General features: G+C 46.3%; 1 protein-coding gene across 7 annotated transcripts in view; it reads right to left on the reverse strand.

The window, feature by feature from the left end:
* Nucleotides 1-22,852, reverse strand: part of LOC106584179 (KICSTOR complex protein SZT2) — a 123,683-nt gene that overhangs the window by 10,305 nt on the left and 90,526 nt on the right. For 4 of the 7 annotated variants that reach the window (XM_045706293.1, XM_045706294.1, XM_045706292.1 and 1 more), the window contains 15 exons: nt 22,322-22,443; nt 21,970-22,152; nt 18,980-19,247; nt 18,251-18,330; nt 15,316-15,438; nt 14,861-15,063; nt 14,203-14,296; nt 13,929-14,009; nt 13,542-13,616; nt 10,200-10,295; nt 7,478-7,691; nt 6,979-7,165; nt 6,774-6,896; nt 5,732-6,062; nt 5,244-5,453 (listed from right to left, as the gene is read on the reverse strand). In XM_045706293.1, coding sequence (XP_045562249.1) covers nt 5,244-5,453; nt 5,732-6,062; nt 6,774-6,896; nt 6,979-7,165; nt 7,478-7,691; nt 10,200-10,295; nt 13,542-13,616; nt 13,929-14,009; nt 14,203-14,296; nt 14,861-15,063; nt 15,316-15,438; nt 18,251-18,330; nt 18,980-19,247; nt 21,970-22,152; nt 22,322-22,443 — 2,390 coding nt within the window. The remainder of the gene's footprint in view (nt 1-5,243; nt 5,454-5,731; nt 6,063-6,773; nt 6,897-6,978; nt 7,166-7,477; nt 7,692-10,199; nt 10,296-13,541; nt 13,617-13,928; nt 14,010-14,202; nt 14,297-14,860; nt 15,064-15,315; nt 15,439-18,250; nt 18,331-18,979; nt 19,248-21,969; nt 22,153-22,321; nt 22,444-22,852) is intronic. The other 3 variants (XM_045706296.1, XM_045706295.1, XM_045706291.1) reach the window with 2 other exon arrangements.

A 22,852-nucleotide genomic window follows, 5' to 3' on the forward strand; every position in this document is an offset into this window, starting at 1 on the left:
TGGCTTCCAGTTCAAGCTCGCATCCGCTACAAGACCATGGTGATTGCCTACGGAGCTGTGAAGGGAACGGCACCTCCATACCTTCAGGCTCTGATCAGGCCCTACACCCAAACAAGGGCACTGCGTTCATCCACCTCTGGCCTGCTGGCCCCCCTACCTCTGAGGAAGCACAGTTCCCGCTCAGCCCAGTCAAAACTGTTCGCTGCTCTGACACCCCAATGGTGGAACAAGCTCCCTCACGACGCCAGGACAGCGGAGTCAATCACCACCTTCCGGTGACACCTGAAACCCCACCTCTTTAAGGAATACCTAGGATAGGACAAAGTAATCCTTGTAACACCCCCCCCCCTTAAAAGATTTAGATGCACTATTGTAAAGTGGTTGTTCCACTGGATATCATAAGGTGAATGCACCAATTTGTAAGTCGCTCTGGATAAGAGCGTCTGCTAAATGACTTAAATGTAATGTAAAATGTACTAGCAAAGAGTATCAGACACATTCTATATGTAGTTCAATTTGGTTTAAAATCTATTTTGAAGCTGGGGATCACATGTAGCCAGAGTAGACCTCTGGTAGCTGAGCGCAATCCCCTAGTTGTGAGCAGCATGTAGACTTCTGACATGCCCAGAGGGTCAGGGGGTATAAAACGAACTCACAGGTTGCATCCCAAATGGTACCCTATTCCCTAAAATGGTGCACTACTTTTGACCAGAGCCCACGGTCCATGGTCAAAAGTAGTTAACTATATAGGGATGTAACCATAGAATAGATCAAATATGACATTGACACAGTGGAGTAGCTACATGTAATCACAATGCACATATCTGCATTGATAGCACTATCCCTATGTTGCAGTCACTGTAAAGCTTGTGTGGTTAATATATGGAGGATACGGCCTGGTCTTGGCTCCATTCTCTACCTGCTCCCCGTCTCGGCTCTGATGGGATGAGCTGCTGCGGTGCACTGTGGGAAGGCTCTAAGACTTGAAGGAACTGTCAGTCACACAGTGAGGAGCCCAGTAGCCCACAACCACTGGATCAGGAAAAGTATGGGGGCTTTTAGAGGGAGCCTGTGATTATCAGGATTCCTTTCTCCATGGATTACATACCGTGTTTCTCTCCTGTTCGACACGCACAAGAAACATGTGCGCACACACACACACACACACACACACACACACACACACACACACACACACACACACACACACACACACACACACACACACACACACACACACACACACACACACACACACACACACACACACACACACACACACACACCTCTCTCTGTGATTATCACTATTCATCCAAGGATGCTGTGGAGTCGTTCCTTGTCATTTCAGCAAGCCATGACACCCACCATCTCAAATTGTTCTGAAATTCTTTCTGTAGTTAGCTGTTTCTAGATTGGCATTTCTGCATTTCTTTTTTTTACATTTTATTTCATCTCAGAGACATTAAGCGAATAGATTGCACTCAAATTGGCCACTTTTATTTCTAGGATTCAGATAATATCCAATAAATATAGTACCCCAACATCCGATTTGTACCAAACTTTTTCCTACCAATGAGTAAAACCTGAGGAATCCCCCCAAAAATGTCAAAAAGACCCCCCCACCCCATGCCAATCCAATCCCACCCCAACAACCAGTATCAATTCTTTATGTTTGACAAGTAGTATGAAGCTGCGGCGAGGATTATTGCTTCTCCATACTATGTAATGTATTCCCTGTGAATCTGGTGATTTGTTTTTCCTCTTTCCAGAGAAATTACTAATTGGAAGTCGCTTGCATTATAAACCATAAAGTAGTGCGAAAGTACCAGGACGCTCTCTTTCCTGTTATACCGCCACACTCATCCATTGTGCTGGCCTCTTGTGTTTATTACATAGATGACAACATTTCCTTTACGACTTTGGGTAGAAAACCAATTAGGGCTGTCCCCGACTAAAAATAAATCTTGGTCGACCCGAGAGTCATCCTGTTCTTTCGACCAATCGATTGGCCCATATATAGGCAGACACACCCTATGTGCTTGAATAAAATAAACTGCATATGCAGCGAGCTTGTCTGATGCTTTAACCGTACTGTTTGATGACATAATTAAGACACCAAAATGACTCAAGAAAGAGCCCGATGGTGTTCCAAAAAATGACAGCGAGTTCCTGTGTGACTGGCGCACGTTGTCTCGCTCTCCTCCCTACTGCAGCGAAAAGGCACCACAGCACAGCTAGTGTTTATTGCGCTGTCCGTGCTGAAGCTACAACATCATTTCAGCCATTTAGTTTCTTACTTGTTTCTGACTGAAAAGTTCTGTTACCGAAAACCCTAATTTGTTTAGGAAACACATTCCCTATTCCCTCAACCCTTGCTCTCTTTACGTGAAACATATAGGCATGGCATGCATGTAACCAATAGGGCCTGACCTATAGCCTATCATAATCACATCAATAAATGGGTTATAACAAACTCCAAACACATGACAGCAAAATGGATGTGGAAAAAGAAACTCAAAACGGGTGAATGTTTACTGGTTGCTCAGGAGGGAAAGGGGAAGTCAGATCTGTGGAAGACATTGAGTTAGTTGTGGAAACTACTGGAGATCACGAAAAAGGAGGGTATAGGAGCAAGCGCTGCGTGAGTATTGTGTGCCAAACAGCTGCTGTTAGATTACATTATTATTCTTTTTTTGGACACTTTGGAACAGCGTAAACACTAAATAAATAACTGTACCAGGGAGTCTGTAAAGCCTTTATTAGAGCAAACTAAAAACAGTTGCATGAGTTGCGGTTTATTTATTGTTTAGGCAAATTATTCAAAACTCACTTTGTTATTTCATTTTAAAACTAAAATGCTTGATTGAATTTCAAAGCATGAATGCCTCATGTGCTGTGTGATGGCATGAACGAATGAATGATTGATACAGTAGCCTATATATGTATAGGCCTATACAGTAGCCTATATATGGAAATATAGGCCTAAGTAAGTTACGGTATTAAGACTAAACAGGACTCTAAGGCCTACAGTTCGATGGTGGTTATACAAGGCTACTGTACAAAGAGCACTAATGGTATCGACATTACTTATTATTATAATGATGATCATAATAATAATAATAATAATAATAATAACAATAAGAAGGAGATCAAAAAAATATTATAGTGTTTTGCTATTGTAATGGTATTAGGTTGTATAGGTTAAATGGTAAATTACACTAATCACAATACATGCAGTGCTTTCAGAAATAATTCACACCCCTTGACTTTTTCCACATTTAGTTGTGTTACAAAGTGGGATTAAAATGGATTTGTCATTTTTTTTGTCAACAATCTACATAAAATACTCTGTAATGTCAGTGGAAGAAAAATGATATCATAAAAAAATAAATCACAATATCTATTCAATCCTCTGAGTCAATACATGTTAGAATCACCTTTGGTAGCGATTACAGCTGTGAGTCTTTCTGGGTAAGTCTCTAAGAGCTTTGCACACCTGGATTGCAAAATATTTGCCCATTATTCTTTTTAAAATTCTTCAAGCTGTGTCAAGTTGGTTGATCATCGCTAGACAGCCATTTTCAAGACTTGCCATAGATTTTCAAGCCGATTTAAATCAAAACTGTAACTAGGCCACTCAGGAATACTTAATGTTGTCTTGGTAAGCAACTCAAGTGCATATTTGGTTTTGTGTTTTAGGTCATTGTCCTGCTGAAAGGCACATTTGTCTACCTGTGTCTGTAGTTGCTCAAAACCATTGTGTAATTGGAGCAGGGTACTTGAAACTAAGTATAACGAAGAATCATTTTAATTATTGGAGCTCTGAAGAAAGGCCTTTATTTTATAAAGCCAACAGGTGAAGGAAGGCTATATCATTAACAAACTTCTGGGTTAAAGTGTTTTTTTTTTTTTAAGTTATTGCAGAAGATAATCTGTTCTCAGTAATTTATAGGCAACTAAATGAAATGTGTCCATCTAACAAGCACAAGAGGCTAACAGGAAACTCTACAACACTGACACAATGCATACTTGTCTACCTCCAGAGGTACTTAGCCAAATCCAAATCACCACTGGAACGCAATAGCCTAATATGGACATGACGTGATACTGGAAATTAGGCTATTGAAAAGAATACATATGTACAGCTGATTGGAACCATCCAATCTCTCTGAACGGCTGCACAATCCAATCAGTGGCCGGATGCATTTTAATGATGGGTGTAGATGGCTCTATAATAATTATGCCTCTCGCTGTGTGTGTGTACAGTAGGGTGCCGATGGGCGTTTGAGATGTTTCCTAAACAGGAAGAGCAGCAAACAGATGCTGTCAAATCAACACAGCAGCTACTGCTAAGGGCAATAAGCGAATAGAGGCGACACAAACGACCTGAGAAAGACACGTTTCATCATACATCACTGCACATCTGAGTGAGTCAGTGAGGGAGGAGGGTTTGTGTGTAAACAGGAAAGCAAGGTCAGGGTCAAGCCTTGAAATGTAAATGAGGAAAATTGAGTACTGGAATTTCAGCTTATTTCCTAAATTGACTGAATAGAAATGGAATGGACCCCGACCCCGCAGGAAAGACATGATCAATATGAAGTATGGCGGTGAGGTGAGGTGGTGTGAGATGAGGTGGTGTGAGGTAGTGTGAGGTGGGGTGGTGTGAGGTAGGGTGGTGTGAGATGGTGTGAGGTGAGGTGGTGTGAGGAGGTGAGGTGAGGTGGTGTGAGGTGATGTGGTGTGAGGTGAGGTGATGTGAGGTGGTGTGAGGTGATGTGAGGTGATGTGAGGATGTGAGGTGATGTGAGGTGGTGTGAGATGAGGTGGTGTGAGGTAGCGTGAGGTGAGGTGGTGTGAGATGAGGTGGTGTGAGGAGTAGGTGTGAGGTGGTGAGGTGGTGTGAGGTGATGTGAGGTGAGGTGGTGTGAGGTGAGGTGGTGTGAGGTGATGTGAGTTGAGGATGTGAGGTGAGGTGGTGTGAGTTGAGGTGGTGTGAGGTGATGTGAGGTGGTGTGAATTGAGGTGAGTTGGTGTGAGTTGAGGTGGTGTGAGGTGATGTGAGGTGATGTGAGGTGGTGTGAGGTGGTGTGAGGTGAGGTAGTGTGAGGTAGTGTGAGGTGAGGTGGTGTGAGGTGAGGTGGTGTGAGGTGAGGTGATGTGAGGTGAGGTAGTGTGAGGTGAGGTAGTGTGAGGTGAGGTGAGCTGGTGTGGTCTGTACTGGAGTGAGGTAGTGTGTTCTTTACCAGCTGTGGGTCGATCTCCTCTACAGATTGACTCTGCACGGCATTGAGGAGCTCCTCCAATTCGCTGAAGGACAGTTTGCTCAGCTTGAGCTTGTCCATGGCCAGGTGATGGTGTTCACCGTGGAACAGTCTCCTCCACAGATTATCCCTGCGACAGTGGCCCATGGCCTGCTCCACGCTCGCCTGGATCTGCCTCCGTGCACAGCCCACCTGGACGGATGACTGAGTCAATTTATTTGACTAATTTAAAATACATTGCCTATAATTTCATGTATATGCCACATTGGCAATAACTACTAAGTAAATATATCGGTACACTGATTGATTTAGTTATACTAACATAGTAACCTATTCCTTTTTTATAGAAATGAACCTAGTATGAAATAGTAACCTACAGTTTCTTCATCCATGTGAGTACAATATTACACATATTAAATAGTTCAAGATTAAAAACACAATTAAGTTCTAGCAGTCCTGGAGAACCCTACCTCCTGATTGAGTAGAGGGAACAGAGGAGAGGGGTAGAGGAGTCCCTGGGCCCCAGACCCAGACCTCCGGCGGCCAGTCAGGGGGTAAAACTCGTTCCCATCGCTGGGGGTAGAGATGGCGGTGTCTGGGGTTGCAGGTGGGGTCTCCTCCCAGAGGTCTGGTTCAGGGTCCCGTGCCCCGCCCGGTTCTGTCCCTCTCTCAGGGGGAACCTTTCCTCCCAGGTCGCGGGCCTCTCGGTGTATCTGGGGAAGCTTTTTGAAGCGCCGCATGTCAGCAGTAAGCCGGGGGAACAGCTCTCGCTGACTGGTCATGATCACGTAGTAACGCAGCCTGAACCATTAACACACGCATGGACACACACGGATTGAAAAGACAGACAAGTCACTGTCAATGCAGTGCAATAAACCTGTCACATACACAGAGATATTGGTACAATACACCGCTTCATGTTGTGTAACCTACTGTACAGAAAACTAACCTACTGTTTTCAATAGCAACCTACTGTATGAAATTGTAACCTACGAAATTGTTAACCTTTCCCCAATTTTCAAAGAAAAACATTTCCCCACAGGATTTCAGAGGATTGAAGAAGTGGAAATGTGATACCTAGTCAGTTGCACAACTGAATGTTATTCAACCAACATGTCTTCCTCATTTAACCCATGCCCTCTGAACCAGAGAGGTGCGGGTGGCTGCCTTAAATCGACGACCACGTCATCGGCGCCTGCTGTTGGGGGTTAACTTCCTTGCTCAAGTACAAAAAGAGAGCAACATGGTTTTCACCACATGTATACACTGGTCTAACCCGTCTGACTAGGAGTAATTACTTCCCCCATCCATTGTGTGATATATATACAACGGGTGGGTCTAATCACGGATGCTGATTGGTTAAAACCGCATTCCAGCCGGTGTCTATACCACAAGTTACCACCGGCTAAATCTATGACGTTAAAATGCCCGTTGACTCTGTTCCATCTGACTGCGCAATCCACTGTCTCATCAGCCCAGCCAGGCAATTTATAAACTAGATCTACACTGGACCTCAGCAGATGTCTCTCTCCCTCCGACTGCTCCTCAAATGGAGCGGCATTGTGACACACCAGCAGGGACACGTCGAAATCGTCATGGTGACGCAGGCCTTCCAGGTCCTTGTAAGAGCCCGAGCTAGAGGAGAAGAATAGGTCATGAATAATGTATCTTTTAAAGTCGCGGAGGTGTGTGTGTGTGTGTGTGTCCATAAACCTACCTGTTCCAAAGCGCCACCAGAGCGTACTCATGCAGGTCGGAGCTGGGTGGCGCTCCCTTCTTGCCTTCGCTGGTCATTGCAACCTTGGACATGCGAAGGGGCTTCATGCCGTAGGTGCCAGCGTGGTCAGTGATGTAGTTATACAGCTGGTGGGCTGTGATCATCCCCGTAGAGATAGAGAAACTCCCTGACAGACAGACAGACAGACAGACAGACAGACAGACAGACAGACAGACAGACAGACAGACAGACAGACAGCATGAGCTCACTGACAGGACATAGGCCTAGATTCAACCCAACACAGATTAGTAACCTACGCACAGTGACATACATTCAAAGGCAATTTCCCAGATGTCAACGGAGATCACATGTGAAAGTCAAATCGCAAAGCGCAGGTGGTTTATGTTAAAGCACAGTCTTAACCATGTTCCTACTGCTGGGACTCATTTTCGTATCAACACCAGGGTCTACTTGTTTAGGTGGGCTGGGTCAGACTCACCCTGGAAGACGTGATTGCGTCCGAACTTGGGGATGTCAGGGTGATGAGCTATGAAGTCCTCCAGGAAGCCGGTCAGCTGGTATCCCTGCCGCAGGGTCATGTGACAGCCCACCAGGTACTGGTGCACCACCCGCAGGTGGAAGTCATAGCTGAACGAGTGCACGTGCATCAGGTCACGCACCTTATCACACTCCTCTGTGAACAGCATGGAGAGCTGGAGGAGAGAGAGAGAGAGAGAGAGGGGGGGCGATACAGTGTAGACACTCACTACCGAGTTCTTTAAGGGCTGCGGGGATGGGATTGAATGGGATACACCACACAAACACACACACAGTCGCACGGACATGCGCACACGCACGGATGCGCGTGCGCACGCACACACACACAATGGAACCTACCAATCACCTAGTCCAGAGGAAGAAGATCCCCATGACCTACCCTACCCAGCATTCTTAGCATCCTCAGATCATGACCTTAAACCCCAAACCCCTTTTTTCAAGTCGATACATTCACAAAATCATCTGAATTCTCCTGGATTCAAATCAAGCCAGCATTGGCAGTATCATATGCACAATTCGATGTTTTATAATAACATTTCTAAAGTTAGGCCCAGCTCCTCTCTCTCTCTCTGCATTGCTATCTGTCTAGTGTCTAATAGTTATAGCAGCCCCATTAAACTGTTGTCTACAGCCATTGTCTGTCTGTCTGTTGTATCCATCCAATCTGTGGCAGCATGCACTTAAAGTGCTTATACTGCAACGCTACTCCCAACCCTCCTTTGCGAGAGCCTTTTGTAAGCAACTGTGATATCAATCAACTTCACAATTGTATATCTTATTTAATTAAATCCAACATCAAAGCGGAAGCTCACAAAAGCATTAATGGCAAAATGCAAATGATGGCGGTGAGCGGCTGGAGCTTGCAGTGATTACTACACAATAACAGGAGCTAGGGTTCCCGGGAGGGGTGTTCGGAAGGGGAAGGGGGTAAACGCTATTATTGCTGCTGCTTTCATCTTGACCCTTTGCCTGGAACAGGTCTTGTCAAATCCAAGAGTCAGGGGAAAAATAACAACACTCCGTTTTCATTTAATGCCAGCACTAGTCTAGATGCATATAGTACATTACACATCAAGATAAAGTTATTTTTCTCTCCTTTCACCATCTCTCTGATAAAGTGAACACTTTGAACCTGACTTTGCCATGTTATTTTGTGTTAGGGCAGACACCTTCAATAAAAAAAAAAAAAATAACATTTCCGTACAGACGGTGGAAGAGATTGAAGGCTAGAAGTAGTAGAGTAATGTCAGAAGTTCGGAACGGGACGGTACAGAGCAGTTTAGTAGTTAAAATGGTTCTGTTGGTCAGTGTTCCCCAATTGTAGCTGGAGAGATCTGGAGCCTAATTACTTGGAACCTCTGACCCCAGCGGAAGCTATTAGGAGTGCAAACGTCCCTTTAGCAGTCAAACCACAGAGACACAATATAACACGGTTTAATTCTGTGAGTGGAACAACACGTTTATTAGGGACCTTTTAACATCAACACCGTGGATTCATTTCTCAGCCAATCATATCTAAAAAGTATTTTGGGTATACTTTTGAAACTTGCTTGTATCTTTAACTTAGTGTTAATGCTACACACCTTTCAAACTGTTCATACGTGCTAGCAAAGAGGTGAAAGTATATTACTTAGTTGAGGTGAAAGTATATAACTTAGTTGAAAAGTCAATTATCGGTATATATATATATATCAAAGCTCTTTTCTAATACAAAGAGACACTTCACATTACAACAACGACAGAGGATGACAGCGGGTTAGTGATGCAAAAAAAATAGATACCGAGAGGATTCTTAATTATCGGGGCTATCCAGGAAGCAGAGAAATCACATAAGAGTAGATTGGAGCAGAGAAAGAGCGAAATGGAAGGCAGGGCCAGACAGGGCCATGATCCGAGCCCATCAGAAGGCTTGAAGAAGAAGATCCCAGATCCTTGGACCGATGGGTCACCAACCCGCAAGACCCCACACTAGGTGACATGAAGTTTCAACAACTGAACGTGCTAAAAGAAATCACAAACAGATGCTTGAAGACGACATGGAAGTCAGAAGACACAAGGACAGACGGTAACAGTAGGCATTCTGCAGAACAAGCAGCATTTAGGCTAGTCTATTCACCAGCTGCATGACAAAACACAGACTGATACAGAAGTAGCTCGGAGGGAGGGGCAAAATGACCCCCATACAGACAGCGAATCACAGTGCAGCATGTTTGCCCCAGCAGTAAAATGGAGATGTAGATTGAGACAGGAGTCAGGCAACCCCAAAGACAACAGTCTAGAGGACTGAGATAAACCCAAGAGTCACAACAGAACAGACATGTAGGGAAGTCAAAAGCTCCACCAGGCTGCACTGATGATTGAATCTATTCTATCAGACAGATGAATCCGTCACAATTCCACACAGAGACAGAGACAGAGAGAGAGAGAGAGAGAGAGAGAGAGAGAGAGAGAGAGAGAGAGAGAGAGAGAGAGATGGAGAGGCAGAGAGAGAGGGAGGCGGAGAGAAAAATAGCACAATGGGGAAAGGGAAAGGAAGAGAAAGAAAGAGGGATACTGTAGATTGAGAGAGAGATCAGGGGCCATGGCAGCAAGCAGAGGAAAGAGGAGGGGGTGGAGCCTGATTGGTGGAAGACACCCCGCCCCCTAAGGGTTCTGGGACATACCGCAGAGTCAGAGACCGGTGTGGCGTCAGGGAACGGCTTGAGACGGAGAGGTTTGGTGAGGAGGGAGCCCTGATGGAGAGAGGATATGAGATGGGACTAGACAGACACAGAAACATACACACACAAAAGGAAAAGAAATGGACAAACACAGAACAGAGCAAAATACACATACAAAAGACAACCGTCACAATACTGAGATGTATTACACATGCAAAGACAAATACAAACAAATGTGTTGCTACACACTCACATTAATAAGATTACAATGACATGGACGAAAGAGGTGACAAGAAGTGACAAATTAGTGGGTGTGTGTGAGCACCAAGCACGAGCAGGTCAGACAGGCCACAAATACAACAGTCAACACTGATGGGAACTGAGGGTGACTGGTGACAGCGTCCAATTATAAACCACACAGACACACACAAAGGCAAACACAGCTGCCCATGAATCTCTCACTCGTCCACTCCAGTGCTTAACTAACACGCCGGCCACCCCGCTGTGCACCGCGACTCTGGAACCACGATGGCTCTTCACAAACTATTTAGCGTGAATAAAAGAGAAAGCCCTCTCTCTTTGTTTACTCAGACTAACATGAATCACTTTGAGCCGTTTAGTATCACTAGTCTGGAGAAAGAACGGCGTGGAGGACATTGACACGCGGTCCTCTGCCTGTATCACATTAAATAAACGGTCAACTCACGACCTGAAAACTGATCCATCACAAGAAGGATAAATAGATAGATAGATAGAGAAAAAGAGCTTTTCACAAAAAGCCTAACAACACAGGAGATCCGGTCAGTCGGTACTCAGCGTGCCGTGCCGAGCTGAGCACAGCCAGTAGTCTAGTACATAAAAGTCCAGAACAGACCTACCGCTGCTAAGTCCATCTCCATATCTCCCTAGTCCACAGACATGACAGGCCATTAGCTCTGTTCAGAGTAGGTGGGCTGCTGCAGTAGCTAGACACTCACTACACTCTGCCCATTAGTTTACACGGCAAAGCAATTACCAGTCTGAAATATACTGGTTCTATTTGAGCACCGGAATATTTCTGAGATCAGAATACCATACATGGCAGGCAATCATTATGAAGAATTGAATTAAAAAAAGAGCAGAAAATGATACGTTGCGAAGTGAGTCCACTAATTTCTTTCATATAATAAGACAGTTTGACTTAAAAAAGGAAATGGAGGACAGACGGTTTCAAATCCCCTCTCTTGTTAAATATAGTTGTAGGTCATTTCAACAACAAAAACGCTTCACCGAGTTTCCCACTGTGGTTTTAGTGCTACACCAGTCCTTCATTATTTCATAGCTTCCGGCTTTGAGCACACACATTTAGAAACAAACAAACAAAGATGTCTTAATAGTTGTAGATGGCCAGCTGCTGAAGAGAGGCACCTGTTGGGGCTTTCCCTCACTACCAGCAGAGAGACATCTGGAGATGCTCAGCAAACACACAGCAGTCATTTACACACCTTTACATTGAATTACACCGAGTTTAGAGCAAAGCCTGGATACACTCCAGCTTTATATACAGAGGAAGGGAGAGAGGGAAAGAGAGAGAGTGGGAGAGAGAGAGAGAGAGAGAGAGAGAGAGAGAGAGAGAGAGAGAGAGAGAGAGAGAGAGAGAGAGAGAGAGAGAGAGAGAGAGAGAGAGAAGGGAGAGAGTGAACCAGAGTCAACTGTGAGTCCTAGGACATAGATAAAAGAAGGGAGGAACAGAGGGGGGAGGGTTGAGAGAGGGAAGGAGGGAGGGTGAGAAAGAGGGAGAGAGAAAGAGGGAGGGAGGGGGGGGGAAAGAGGGACTCACATGAATCACACCATAGCCTGGAGGGGTGTAACTGTTCACCAAACCAACGATCCGGTAAGTATTGCGGATTTGCGTCATGGTTCGGTTCAGTTTTGGTACACTGGAAAAATGTAATGCCATTCACAATGTTCACTCAGCATTCACAATGTTCCTTGCATTGTCTGGTGTGAACGGATTGTTATGCTGGGCCTCTCAAGTATCCACTCTGATGCTGTGTTTGTAACCATGTGGGAGGTGGAATTTACCCGTTCTGAAGTCATAAATACCAGTTGGATTCATTCATGTGATTTGAACTCATTGAGAAATGGCGATTGGCTAATGGCCAACAAACTGCCAACAATAAATCAAAAGTACAGCTATCATGCTTGTAAAAAACACATTAATACATTGCTTTTTATAAATAATGTTTTGTAGTTGCATTTAACTGATGAAAATGCTGTCATAGAGAAGTGGGTGCTCAGGATGATAAATGAGTTTCCTACTAGTAATTACCAGTTTGAGGGCTGTTCAAGTGGGTTTTTCCCAGTCGTATGCTGTAAATCCCCACTTCCCACATGGATACGAACGCACCCCAACACTGCTTCCTTCAGTGACAGATGCGTACTAAGGGGGGGTTCTGTAGCAAGGTACATCTTCCACTCCGGGGTAATCTGATGGGCTGTCACTGTGAAATTCATTGAAGACTTTGGCTTGCTTATATAGAGTGTGTAATACCTGTTTGCTGAAATGGGTGCAAAAAGAACATTAGTCACGTGTCTCGGGCATTCTCACAAGGCGCCGAAACCCCCTATTCTCAACCACCGAGAATGGGTGCATATCGGCGGCGATAAACAAAAGCCCGAAAAAATATCGCACTTAGAATTGATTTGGCCCAGTCAGAATCAGCTGCAGAGGGGAGACGACGTTGTGTTGTTGTTTCTTTGCGTTTCCGTCTTGCTCTGGTATACCGGTGTGATGTCGGAATAAACGCGTCAACGTATTTGAGGTGTTTGCAGATCAGTAGCCTGTTCTCGTTGAGCGTGGCGACACACTGTTAACGTTTATTCCACAGCTCTCTGTCCATCGCCCGTCGTGATCTACTGGGAAGCCAAAATGTGGCCAAACTGAAGATTGAAACAGTGATGGAGGATCCTCCAGTTCTGGATTCCCCCCCCACCACTCGCCATCGTACAGAACTAGTTCCCGGTTGCCCCTCACAAAAAGACAGTTTGAAATGCGGCAATTAAAGATGAGTTTGTTTCAAGAGGCAGGCGTACTACACAGCGCAGGCGTAGACTATAGGCCTAATATGTGTACCATTAAACCCCTAAAAGCCAGGGGGGGGGGTGATAAAGTCGTGACGATGATTCCAGAGACGTGGAATCAAGCTGTTGACAAGATCTCATCTCTCACTCCCTCCCTCTCTATTCATCCCTCTTTACCCAGCCACAGGCGTACCTAGAAGAGGCTTTGGTCTGGTTAATTTGGCCATGGCTCTGTGGTCTAACTCACAGCACCAGCGATAAGAGACGCCGTCATGATGTTACCTGAGAGTTGACGGTCTGTCCCATGGGGATGCGGGAACACTCCAGAGCATACTGCTTCACACAGAAGTAACAACCCTGAGAGAAAGAGAGAGAGCGGGAGAGAGTGCGGGAGAGAGACAGAGAAAGACCAGACAATTATAGAGGGAGAAGGCAAGGGGAGAAGGAGGAGAGAGAGATTTTAAAGTGCATATTGTGTGGTGTGGTTACAATGACGACAACGGTTCTAAACTCATCTCCTGACACTGTGAGGGGGGGGTGTAATATGGAGTGACAGAGAAAGGGCTAGAGGCAGAGAGAAAGAGAAAGCGGGAGGGAGAGAGAGAGAGAGAGAGGTGGAGGTTTAATATATAGAGAGGTGTGCAGGAGGTCTGTAGGCAACAGTCTCACCTGGAAGGCCAGCTCCATCAGTACGATGCCCCCTGGGAGCGCCCTCTGGAGGTGGTACGCGGTGGTGCCTGACCCTGTGCTCTGCAGAGAAATAAAACAGTAACTTAAGAGTTGATGAGGGTGATGATGGAGGGAATTTTGCGTGTGTGTGCGTGTGTGTGAGTGAGTGAGTGAGTGAGTGAGATAGAGAGTCAGAGTCAATATATCCCGGTATGCCTTTCAGTCAGAAAAAGTGTGTGTGAATAGCCTCATCTCTTGCATCAACACTACTTACCTTTGGGCTGTCCTCACTCCTGGCCTTGTTATAGGAGAAGGACTGCCTCTCTGACGAGAGTGAGCTGAGCATGGCTGCCCGGGCCCTGGCGATGCTGCAGGGAGGAGCAGAGGGAGAGACAAGCAAGGTTAGGGGTGAGGCTGGAGAGACCAACGAGATGTGTGTGTGTGTGTGTGTGTGTGTGTACATGTGTGTGCATGCTCCTTTAAGCAGGGGGACTCAGAGACTGGCAACACAAAAGAGTGAATCACACAGTCATGGGCCAGAGGATGACAGAGACCGAGAGAAGCAGAAACAGCATCTGCCCAGTGGCTGCTACAGTTCTATCACATCTGTAGCCAGAGGGATGTGGCTATTGGGGGCTAGGATGTGATCACAACACATCTGATGACTAATGGATGAATGAACACTGCTCACAGTTCGGCTCACTGTCACAGTGAGGATCATGGGAGGGAAATTCCGAGAAAGAGGACATTTGCACTGAGTTTTATTGCGTTTTCAATTGTGTTTTTTTATTGTGAGAGATCGGGTGAGTTAGATATCCAATGTATTCATTACACATGGTAAATAAACTTGAACTTGAGCTAGTATGGTGCTGAAAAATTATAAGTGTGTAGCGATTTGAGGACCACTGGGCTCCCACTAAGACAAGACGTACCTGCGTGCGGGGGACTGTGGCCGGACCTGGACCAGGATGAAGCCCATGCTCTGAAGGTACTGGACATATTGCTGTAGGAAGGTGTTAGAGATGTCCTGCAGCCAGGGCTCCTCTCTCAGCCGGCTAGGCAGCATATCAGCTGAGTCCGTACTGTAGCTACGGTCCCTGCCAGACGCCGTGGAGTCACTGGAGCAGTGGCGCTTCTGAAGAGGGGGAGAAGAGAGGGGGAATGAAAATCTAGGTTTCTGGTTGAAGGATTTCAGAGGTTTCTGGTTGAAAGGTTGTTGAATGATTGCTGCTTGTTCCCCCCCTGTTCTCAGAAATTCTCCAAGTTTGGGATGGTTTCCAAGATTTTATATTTAAAGGGCATCTTTCAAAAGTAAGAAAGAAGTGAAAAACCATATGAGGAGATTGTGTGTTGGAGCCCCAAGGGAAAGCAGCCATGGTTGCTGTACCTTGACCTGTTGGACAATCTGCTCTTCTTGGATCTGCTTCCTGAACACGGGGTCAAAGAGCAGAGGGGTGGCGCAGTAGTGCACTAGCCTGGACGACTGCTTCAGAGTGTCCAAGTCCACCACCTGTGGAAAGTAAGGAAACATCTCTTTGTGGTCCTTCGAGTCGGATGTGAATTCTTCCTAGTATATATACACACACCAAAAGCCCCAGAATGTTAATACACACACGCATGCACGCGCAGACACACGACAGATCCTGAGTGGCGCAGTGGTCTAAGGCACTGCATCGCAGTGCTAGAGGCGTCACTACAGAACCGGGTTCAATCCCAGGCCGTTATCACAACCGGCCGTGATCGGGAGTCCCATAGGGCGGCGCACAATTGGCTCAGCGGCATCCGAGTCAGACGAGGGTTTGGCCCGTGGGTAAGGCCAGCATTGTAAATAAGAATGTGTTCTTAACTGACTTGCATAGTTAAATAAAGGTTAAATACATGTATTTTTTTATTTTTACAATAGACACATAGCCACCTACCCACCGTCACAACCACTGAGATCAACGTCCGGGTTTTTCTAATGACACAATCAAAACAGTCTACTAAACGTTACGCCGACAACGCAGCTAATGGGCGTAGTACAGAGGAATCTGACTGGTTAAACATTATGGGTCATCTTATCCAGTAATTCATCTGTTGCCTTCTTATAAATCACTCTCATTGACACAACTATCTTCCCTGTGCAGCCTGAAGATGGAGATGAAGATAGGACTGTGTGTGTGTGTGTGTGTGTGTGTGTGTGTGTGTGTGTGTGTGTGTGCGCACGCTCAAGCTCCTCCATTGTCTTTAGTAAAAGTCCCTCCTGTCCTGCGTGCGTCAGCAACGGACCAAATAAACAGGGCCATTAACCCTGCCCCAAGGCATTCTGGGAGCTCTATTGTAGTCTGGTCTGAGCAGGTATCAGGAAGGAGACAGGAAGACAGTCTCACACACGTGTGTGTGATACAGGAGGGGAGGGGAGACAGACAGACAGAAGACAACACCGTCTGTTGAGCTGATGTGATCTCCTCTCATATCTAATCCATCATGTCAGTGATAGAGTCGGGAATCCACGGGCGGGCCCGGCAGGCAGATCTGAGGAGACCTAAGGGGCCAGTGAAGGGAGATGGGTCCCCCACTGTGGATGGACCAAGTCAGGCAGCCAGCCAGCCAGCCATCTGACTGGGCAGTAATGGATGAGCCTGCTCTGGTGAGGGGTAACTTACTGAGAGGGAGTAGGAGCGTACACAGGGAACACAGACAATGTCATCATCAGGCACCAGCTCAATAGACAAGAGTCTAATTGGGACTGACTACTGTTGGTGTCTTTTTGTGTTACTGTTTATACTGTAACCAGCAGTTATTTAGACTGTTGTTTTCATCCATCTTCCTTTTATGATGAAGGTAGCTGGGGGAAACACCCGTACCACATTGCAGTTTTGTGAAATGAGTGTTTCAAAAACATGAACGAATGTCAAAACACACTTGATTTTTTCCCCCCCATTGATACTGTACGCTGCGCCGGTGTGTTCCAGAGATGTGCGGTCTGTGACCATGACGTAATTTTGGGTAACGATTAGTTGTCACGCAAACGATCACGGCATTGTCATAATTGTAATGCGTCTTCGAAAATTCGCTGCGATTTACCTACTGAACACAACACAGCTTTGGTGACACCCCTGTCTCAACTAAACCTCTCTTCCTAACCGTGCTCTTCTGCTCTTAAAACTTGACCCTATTCATGTCAAAAATGTAAGTCTATCTAATTGAATATAAAGCTAAATCCCCCCCTTCCCCTAAAATGAATGCATGAAGACGATTATCACACCTTATTTTTGTTACAGGTTATTGTCCATAATTGTCGTGATTATATGATTATTGTGACAGCCCTAGCTGCCTGTCAAGATCTTGCAGTGCCTCTGATGAAAGCACTGGTGGGCTTGTGCTCGTGAGTCCCAGGATACCTACAATAATATGAAGTCTACTGTCCCACAATGTCTGCTAGAATATCAACTTAAGAGTTACCGTCTCTCGTTAAGAGCTGCTCAAATGCTCCAGCTGGCAAACTTTGAAAATGGGGACTACTTAAAAAAATAATCTCGGATTTATTTCTCCGTGCCAAATTCACAGAATACTAAAACATGGCAATAGTTAAATATACATCAATTAGCTACAGTGCAGAAAAAAAGTTCAGACAACCATTTGCGCCCACATGCAAATTTGAGATGGAGAAAGGCCATTTTCTGAGATTTGGATGAGGGTCGCTGTGTGCGATATCTGTCAGCACGCGTGAACTCAATGCATTTGCAAGATACACTACATGACCGAGAGTATGAGGGACATTTCCACTTCACAATAACAGCACTTACAGTTGACCCGGGGGAGCTCTAGCAGGGCAGAAATTTAACAAACTGACTTGTTGGAAAGGTGGTATCGTATGACGGTGACACGCTGAAAGTCACTGAGCTCTTCAGTAAGACCATTCTACTGTCAATGTTTCTCTATGGAGATTGCATGGCTGTGTGCTCGATTGTACACACCTGTCAGCAACGGGTGTTGCTGAAGTAGCAGAATCCACTAATTTGAAGGGGTGTCCACGTACTTTTGTATATATAGTGTAGCTAGCGTCAATTGTCAGGCAGAGTCGTTTACTGTGCTATGTGTGCGTGTTTGTGTCCATTGGCGTTTCATGGGGAGGGAAATGGCTAAAATGGAGGCTCAGTTGGTAAAGCGTGGCGCTTGCGACGCCAGGGTTGTGTGTTCCGACTCCCACGAGACATGAGTAAGAAAAATGTATGAAAATGTACACCCTCACCACTATAAGTAACTCTGGATAAGAGCGTCTGCTAAACGACTCAAGTGTCAAATGTGACGTAAAATGGTTGCGGTAGATAGGTACTTACAGAGATGGGCATGTTGGACTGAGCTGACCTCTGCTGCCAAGTCACAAACAGGTTCTCAATCTTCATCTGCTTCTCCATCTCTGTCAACGTGGAGATAAATCCACACAAAACACTCTTTGGTCACACAGCCCCGTGGCGGGTCCAGAATGGCACCCTATTCCCTTTAGTGCACTACCCATAGGGCTCTGGTCAAATGTAGTGCACTATAAAGGGGAATAGGGTGCCATTACTATAGGCAATAGGGCAGCCTTACAGTTCCCAGGGTCATGTAGCCATCCCTCAGAGCTAAAAGCCTTCTGCCTGTCTCTGTTAGGGCCAAGAACTAACTATCGCCATCTCCTCAATCAGCCTAGCTATCTACTTCATCTTTGCTCCTGTCTGCCTGGCCGCTGGATGGACTGGTGTGGCTCACATTGCATCAAACAAACATAACTAGAGCATCCTGTACTCTAAGCCCCCCCATTAAACCTTTTACGACACGCAAACATTGGTTGTGTTATAAAAAAAAAATGCTTTAAAAATCCACTTCATTCTCAACCTAAGTAATACTGCATTAGTTAAACTGTAGGAAAGTAGATAGCACAGTATGTATTAGTTATATGGTGAAGGTGGGTGAGGAGCGGAGTGACCATATCTGACCTCTGTCCATTAAAGCTTAAATAGAACCCTTACATTATCCTAGAACATATACAGTGTTTTTACACATCATTGGGCCCATATCTGACTGACCTCTCCTCTCTGCAGCCTTGACTTCTAGTAGCTGGGCCCCGTGCCGAGCCACCACGTCGGCCCCGTCCTGAGCGCTGGCCAGGGGGCGGCCCATCCCGATGTCCCGGAGGGCTTCGTCAAAGGGCACCAGCTCTGAGGGGAAGTGGAGGGGGGCCAGGGAGCGGACGGAGCTAGCCAGCCTGCCCTGGTCCTTGCTGGGTACGGGGGGCACTGGGCTCCTCAGCAGGGCATCTGCCTCCAAGGTTGGGTTCAGGAACGGGTTGGGCTCCTGGAGAGAAGAAGAAGATGAGTCAGAGCGAGAGAGAGAGAGGAAGCGGGAGATGATGAGAGGGGGAGCAAGAGAGATAAAGGGGAGAGAGAAAGTAGATGGACAGAGATGGCGAGGAAGAGAGAGAAAGTAGAAGGTGGGAGGGAGCGAGAGAAATGAATCGCAGGAGGGACAGAGAAATAGAGCAAAATAAGGAGAATAGAGGGGGAGCGAGAGAGATGGAGAGAGAGAAAGAAGAAGATGAGAGGCAGAATGAGAGCGATGGAGTGAGTGCGAGGGGGGTGTAGAAGCTGTGAGCCGTTCTCCAAGTTATTGAACAAGTAACTTTCTGGTATATGAACAGGCCATGACAATGATTATGTTATTAAATACACATGAACGCTGTGCCTGAAACAAGCCTGAACCATGGGTTGTTATCAACAACAACAAAAATGCCACTCGTATCTGACAAATTGGAATTCCAACTCCATATTCCACTGTGTAATAAACAAACTACCAGGACACAAGTAGTAAACACACATTTTAGATAAACCTAAAAAGGTATCCTGTCCCTTTATAGAGTAGAGTATCTGTTCATAAACATCAAAATGTACAGACCAACTCTGGTACGGCTGAAACCATGATCTAGTTGAAAGGCCTAGCATAACTAGGACAGAGCCCTTGACTCAAAACTGTGGCAGGGATTGGTGAAGCTCTAGAGATGGCACAGAGACTCATGGACAGCATGTCCTGACTGTCACTGCACAGCTAATATGTGCGCATCCCCTCTCCCCCCTCTGCTCAGGGGAACTTTTGAGCAAGTTAGCTCAACGGAGCAGCTTAACGGCTGCAGGGCAGGACCAAGGCAACGGACGAGGAAGAGGAGGAAGGGGAGGGCCCAGATGCCCCAGGGTGGCAGAACCCTCTGTCCAGTGTCTGTCTTGTGCCCGCAGGGCAAGGGGGGGGGTTGAACTGGGCACTGGTGCCCACTGTGCTCCTCATCAGGACAGTGACAGATGACAGTCTGCGGGGGCAAATTTTCCGTCGCTCTGATTCTGCCTTCTGTCAGCATTCGTTAGTGGAGAGGCGATTAAGAGTGAGGGCATCGAGGGAGAAACAGGAGAAAGTTTGGGAGATTTTCTTTTCTTTTAATTTGACATTTTTGCACTCCAATTGGTTGTTGCGCGGTGGCAAAATGTTAGAAGGATGTTTCTCTCATATGATCCCCCCCCCCCCCCAAAAAAAAAGTGTTGTAAAACAAAATGCAATGTGTGTATCCTCTTATGTTCCCAGTAAAAAAGAAAAGCGGCAGAGCAAAACCGTTTCTATGACAGATTAAATACAGAATGTTATTTTTTTGCAAAATCATCTCAAAGGCCTAAAAATACGTCTCGCCTTTCTTCCGTCTCCTGTGTATCGGCACTCGTGCAGACTGCTCAGAAATGATAGGCATTCTTTGTTTTTGACCCCAGAGCTACGGAACTAAAAACACGGGACTGTGAAGTCAGAGAACTGAGTGATTCTCTTCGCTGTGGTCCCAAATGGCATCCCATTCCCTACAGAGCACTGTGGGCCCTGGTCAAAAGCAGTGCACTACAAGTGGAATAGGGTGAGAATTAGCACACATCCATTCTCTCTGCTCCTCTCCTTGCGCATATCAAAAAGAGTGAGAGATACAAGGACGCTGACGGGGATGTTGACTGAAAAGGAGAAGAAAAAGAGGAACAGAAGGAATGAGGAAGGGAGGCCTCGGTGGTGACATGTCATACCAAGGTAGGGAGGAAGAGGGAGGGATGATCAGAGGGGAGAAAACTAGGTCATGTTGATGCTCCGTATTAAAGACCAAGGAGAATCTACTAAGTACACCAAACGGGGCGTGTCCCAAATGGCGCTTTATTCCCCCCCCCCCCATCCCATCTAGTGCTCTACTCTTGACCAGGGCCCAATAGAGCTCCGATCAAAACAAGCGCAATAGGAATATTAAAACTGCTGCCGTTTAAAACTCTGATGGGAAAAGCGACGTGGGAGGGGATTTAGTGACAAGACCCCCGCCTCCCAGCTTTTGCTAAGAAGAGAAGCAAGAAAGCAGATGAGAGAGTGGGAGGGGGACATCAAAGAAAGGCAATGAGCAGGTAGCCTACCCACTAGAGTGAAAGAGGGCAGTGTGTCTCTCTGTGTGTGTGTGTGTGTATGTGTGTGTGTACAGTACCTGCTAGTGTGAAATGAATCTCAGTCCCACCCTCAGGAGTTGACAGCTGTGTGTACCTTGCTGTACCACCAGACACTGCCGTCACACTAACCAACAGACTGATTCCACCTGACTGAACCCCCATTTAAACCACCAGGACATTGTTTCCAATCCTAACATCGCACCATCTGTATATGGTGTGTGGGCATATGTTTAATACTTATAGGCCGTGGAATACTTATAGGCCGTACTTATAGGCCGTAGGCCGTGGAAGACCGTGACGAATTCAAGCAGATGGCTGTGCCGTGCGTGAGATATGAGCGTTTACCTGATCAGGTCTTGGTGGGCAGGTGTGTCTGATTTAGATACGGTACCTCAGTGATAGCGTTGGCGTGTGTATGAGTGTTCGACTGTGGTTACTGGAAGTATGATGGCTCCGTGTGAGATTGACAGTGTCGTAAAGTGACGTCAGCACCACTTCACCAGGTCAAATTCGTGGTACATGTAAATGTACTCTGCGAGTGAAGGTGATTCTGATTCTGAGAAACGGTTTACCTGTTTGAGGTCTTCGTGGGCCGGTGTGTCTGAGAAGCAGTAGTGGTGGAAGAGGCCCATCTTCTGGTTGAGGAGACAGTGGATAACGTGGGACCTGGCGTTCTGCCACTGGACCAGCCTGACCAGTCCCCGGTTCAGAGACACACCAAGGTCCACCGACCAGTTATAGGTGTACAGGGTCACCTGACGAGGGAGAGGGCGGGAGATGGAGAGAGACATAAATCAACACTGAGATTGAGATTGAGATCAGCCCACTTCACATAGCCTACGGGTGGAAATATAAATGGGCCAAATTGTGCATACATACCCCCACCCACCAACAACTCACTCCCCCACCTCCTCCTCTCCTCACCTTCTTATCCAGGATGTGTATGAGGAGGAACCTCTGTCTTGGGGCCACGCCCCTCGAGGCCTGCCCTGGGCTGAAACAATCAGACTGCTCCAAGGCCTCGAAGCGCTGGAAGCCCTTATGAGCTGGACCCATGGGGAGAGAGAAGACAGTGAGAGCGGGACGCAGGGGAAGGATGCAGACCAGGTTTGGGGTCAATACCAATTATTTCAGTCAATACCGAAAGTAAACTGAAATTCCAATTCCATTTTGTCTTTATTGACAAGCAATGAGACGCATTGGAATTGGAATTTTAGTTCCTGGATTGACTGAATTGTAATGGAATCGACCCCGACCTGACACAGCAGACAGAGGACAGACAGGAGAGAACTGGAGCTGAACCAGACTCTAGCGCAGTCTCTAAGATAAGGACGGTACGGTAGAATGGACTCAGGCTGACAATCAATTTAACAAGGGGACCTTAATAATGTCACAGACTGAGAATCTTGCATCTCTTATGATCATCAAGTATATGATTACCATCAAGTATATTAC

Source organism: Salmo salar, chromosome ssa23 (assembly GCF_905237065.1).
Source record: "Salmo salar chromosome ssa23, Ssal_v3.1, whole genome shotgun sequence".
In the NCBI taxonomy this organism is placed as follows: domain Eukaryota; kingdom Metazoa; phylum Chordata; class Actinopteri; order Salmoniformes; family Salmonidae; genus Salmo; species Salmo salar.